Raw genomic sequence first — 3,717 nt, 5'->3', positions numbered from 1 at the left:
GAGAGAGGAGGGGAGGGGTCTCACTCCGGCTCTGATCCCGGAGCGTTAACAGAGAGGAGGGAGAGAGGAGGAGGAGGAGGGGAGGAGGAGGGAGGAGGAGGGAGGTCTCACTCCGGCTCTGATCTGTTAACAGAGCTCCCAGTTTTCAGTGCAATCTGCTTTAAATGGTTTGAATGTTAGAAACAGTTATTATTACATTGTTATTGCCAAAGCGTTAATAATTTAACAACAAACACAATTCTAAAAAATGAAATAAATAATATATATATTATTTAAAGTTATAGATATAATGAATTATATATATATATTAACAGTTCATTAAGAATACATTTCAACTGGCTTTATCAATATTTGCCAAAGGACAATTATTACACTGTTTTTTATTTTGTTTTATTTGATTTTCTCTTTTAAAACATAAATACAGTCACACATCTACTCGTGTATATTGTGTCACATCAACCGACCGCATGTACACAGAAATAGCTGCACATATAGTGCACAGTGCACTGTGCACTATATGTGCACAACTGTGTGTGTGTGTGTGTGTGTGTGTGTGTGTGTGTGTGTGTGTGTGTGTGATTTATCTCACTGGTGGTCGTCTCTCTGCGGCAGGAAGTGACAAATATCTGACTTTATTTCTGAGAACAAAAAGGAAAAGGAATCTATTTCTAATCAAGTTATTTTTATTAATTAAAATGATTTGTAAATAAGTTTGTAGTTGTACACAGACAAAGATCATCGGATTCCTAGAATAAGATAAAAGATAAAAACAAAAAGAATCAGTTTATATACACATACAGGAAATAAGAAGAAGAACTACAGTGAGAACTTTTACTCAACTATCCTGATACTTTAATTCTTTAACAGACTTGAAAGCAAAACAAATGTTTGAACTATTTCTAAAGATTAAAGGTAAGATATAAATTATTATTATTATTATTATTATTATTTACAGTGTATCAACAGTTAAAGGATTTCTGTCTGTCTGAAACTGTAACAGTGAGCTTGTTTACGTCTGTATCTGTCTGTCTGTCTGTCTGTGTCTGTCTGTATCTGTCTGTCTGTATCTGTCTGTCTGTATCTGTCTGTCTGTTGTCTGCCTATCTGTCGTTGCTGTATCTGTCTGTCTGTATCTGTTTGTCTGTCTATATCTGTCTGTCTGTCTGTATCTGTCTGTCTGTATCTGTCTGTCTGTATCTGTCTGTCTGTCTGTGTCTGTCTGTATCTGTCTGTGTCTGTCTGTATCTGTCTGTCTCTGTCTGTATCTGTCTGTCTGTATCTGTCTGTGTCTGTCTGTGTCTGTCTGTGTCTGCCTGTATCTGTCTGTCTGTGTCTGTCTGTATCTGTCTGTGTCTGTCTGTATCTGTCTGTGTCTGCCTGTATCTGTCTGTCTGTGTCTGTCTGTATCTGTCTGTGTCTGTCTGTATCTGTCTGTGTCTGCCTGTATCTGTCTGTCTGTATCTGTCTGTGTCTGTCTGTGTCTGTCTGTGTCTGTCTGTCTGTGTCTGTCTGTGTCTGTCTGTCTGACACAAACAGGTGGAACTGGTTGTCGCCACCCTGAGGAAGGAAATATCTCTGAAAGTTGGCCCATTAAAACTCAGTGAAGTAATCGAGTAAAGTTTCTGTTATTTCATTTGCACTTCCTCCTCGGTCTGCACACACACACACACACACACACACACACACACACACACACACACAGATATGCTCAATTATCTCCTGTTCAATGATTAACTAAGGAGGGTTAAACACCGAGGCAGAAGTGAGAGAGAGGCAGAGGTAAAGAGAGAACCATAAGACGGAGGTAGAGGGAGGTAGAGATAAAACACACAGAGAGAGAGAGAGTGTGGTTTATTTTAATTTCAGTTTTGGTTGGTCAGCCGGTTCTCTGTCAGTCAGTCTGTCAGTCAGTCAGTCAGTGAGTGAGAGAGTGAGAGGTCGGCTCAGGTGTTGGATGTTATCTGAGGCGACATGGAGCTGCTGCCCTCCCTGCTCTCCACCCTGAGGACTGTGGATCCCGGGACTCTGGATCAGGAGTACAGCGTGAGTTTCATGTGTTTCCACTTTTACCACCGTCAGCGTGGGAGACGTTCCAGCATAGTGACGGTATTTTCACACCTTCAACGAGGAGGGTTTAAAATGAGATGTTAGAGGTTGAGGTTGAAGGGTCATCGAGTCCACGGGGCAACAACACATCTGATCTTTTAAATTCATGTTTCCAAAGTGGACGTGAGAATCTGAGGAGCTAAAAGCTGAAGTGGAAAGAGTTTGAGTAACTGTGGTGTCAGGGCTGAGGGTTGAGGTTAGAGCTGATGGTGAAACAAACGTCTGTCAGTTTCTTCACTTCACACCCATCTGTGGATCTCACTGACACTCTTTTGCTTTCCTGAAGCAACCGGCTGTTTCACTGGATGTGGTTTTATCTCCATTCAAATGAGCTGCTGGAGCCGTGCGACGTCAGGCTGCTTTGGGTAAAACATGCAAATCTACAGAAGTTACAATCCAGCTGATTGTAGTCACATTGTAGGGTTTCAAAGCCTCCAGCTAAAAATAGATTTCAATTCAGTTTTATTTGTTTAGCAACAGTTAAGTTGCCTCAGGACACTTTTCACATAGAACATCGGCATCCTGGAGATGAGGCGAGGGGGTTGCAAGCTGCAACTACAAAGCTAGATGCCAGTTACAGTCCAGTTTGTGTGTCTTCCATTTGATTGTAGTCAGTAACTCTTTAAGGATTTAATGTCTCAAGCTAAATAAAAAGCGGACTGCGGTTCTTTACTCGGCATCGACAGTAATCAGCGTTATGGTGGTTCTGTAGTTTACAGATTAATAGAAAATATAATGAATAAAATACGATGTATTCTTCCACCACTGTATTTCTACTTTAAAAAAGAAAGTTTTACACTCAATCAGCAGTTTTTAAATGGCTCCCGTCAGTCTGGGTGTCCTGCAAGGCTCCATCATGGGTCCTTTTCTATTCTCTGTGCATATAAACTATACAGATTTATATTTTATATTATAATTCACTGTCTTTTCGACTTTCATGAATATAATTTCAAATGTTGCCTAAATTTAATTTATTAACACACAATCAGTGAAAACTTTATTGAGTTTGATTGATAGAGACTCAATAAAATAAAAATACACATAAATAAAGTCTTTGCTGCTTCTGCTTTGATTGATATTCACCTGTAACTCAAATATAATTATTTGAAGCAATGTACAGACGATTTTTAGTGTCTGCAGACTTCGAGTTGGCCCTGACAACGTTTGGCTCCACATATCTCACAGTTGAGGAAGTGGAGACGGTTTAATGTAAGCACTGTGAGGACGGTAACACACTGAGAAACTTCTGCTTACGTCAGTTTACAGCTTCTTTTTGAGTTAACTGTAAAGTTTTATTAATTATAACGAACGCTCTAACAGTTAATATCAGTAGTATTAGTACAGATATTATACTTTGTTACTCACTTGTACCTGATATTGAACCTAATTAAAACGAGTACAGTTACTTTTAGCAACTTATGAATAAGTCTGATGAACTTTCAACCTGATGGATGTTTCAGTTATTTCAGAGCACTTTGCTCTCTGACTTCAGTCTGATATGATATGATAAATGTCTGCTGTGTAACAAGGTTTAAGTCCTGGTCAGTTTAACCTGGTTAAGTTTAAATAAATTAAACCTTTTAGATTGAGAACATGGACTCACAATAATGA

The 3,717-nt window shown here is 39.2% G+C and overlaps 1 protein-coding gene across 3 annotated transcripts in view; it reads left to right on the top strand.

Moving 5' to 3' along the window:
• Positions 1–1,693: 1,693 nt before the first annotated feature.
• ptpn18 (protein tyrosine phosphatase non-receptor type 18) overlaps positions 1,694–3,717 on the top strand; it is a 21,152-nt gene continuing 19,128 nt past the window's right edge. The window contains exon 1 of one of the 3 annotated variants that reach the window (XM_051426603.1): positions 1,694–2,043. In XM_051426603.1, coding sequence (XP_051282563.1) covers positions 1,972–2,043 — 72 coding nt within the window. In that variant the 5' untranslated portion in view covers positions 1,694–1,971. Of the gene's footprint in view, positions 2,044–2,103; positions 2,472–3,717 lie in introns of those variants that run through there. The other 2 variants (XM_051426602.1, XM_051426604.1) reach the window with 2 other exon arrangements.

The sequence above is a fragment of the Dicentrarchus labrax genome, unplaced genomic scaffold (assembly GCF_905237075.1).
Source record: "Dicentrarchus labrax unplaced genomic scaffold, dlabrax2021, whole genome shotgun sequence".
Classification (NCBI taxonomy): domain Eukaryota; kingdom Metazoa; phylum Chordata; class Actinopteri; family Moronidae; genus Dicentrarchus; species Dicentrarchus labrax.
The sequence above is the reverse complement of the archived record's forward strand: the minus strand, read 5'-3'. Positions and strand labels throughout refer to the sequence as shown.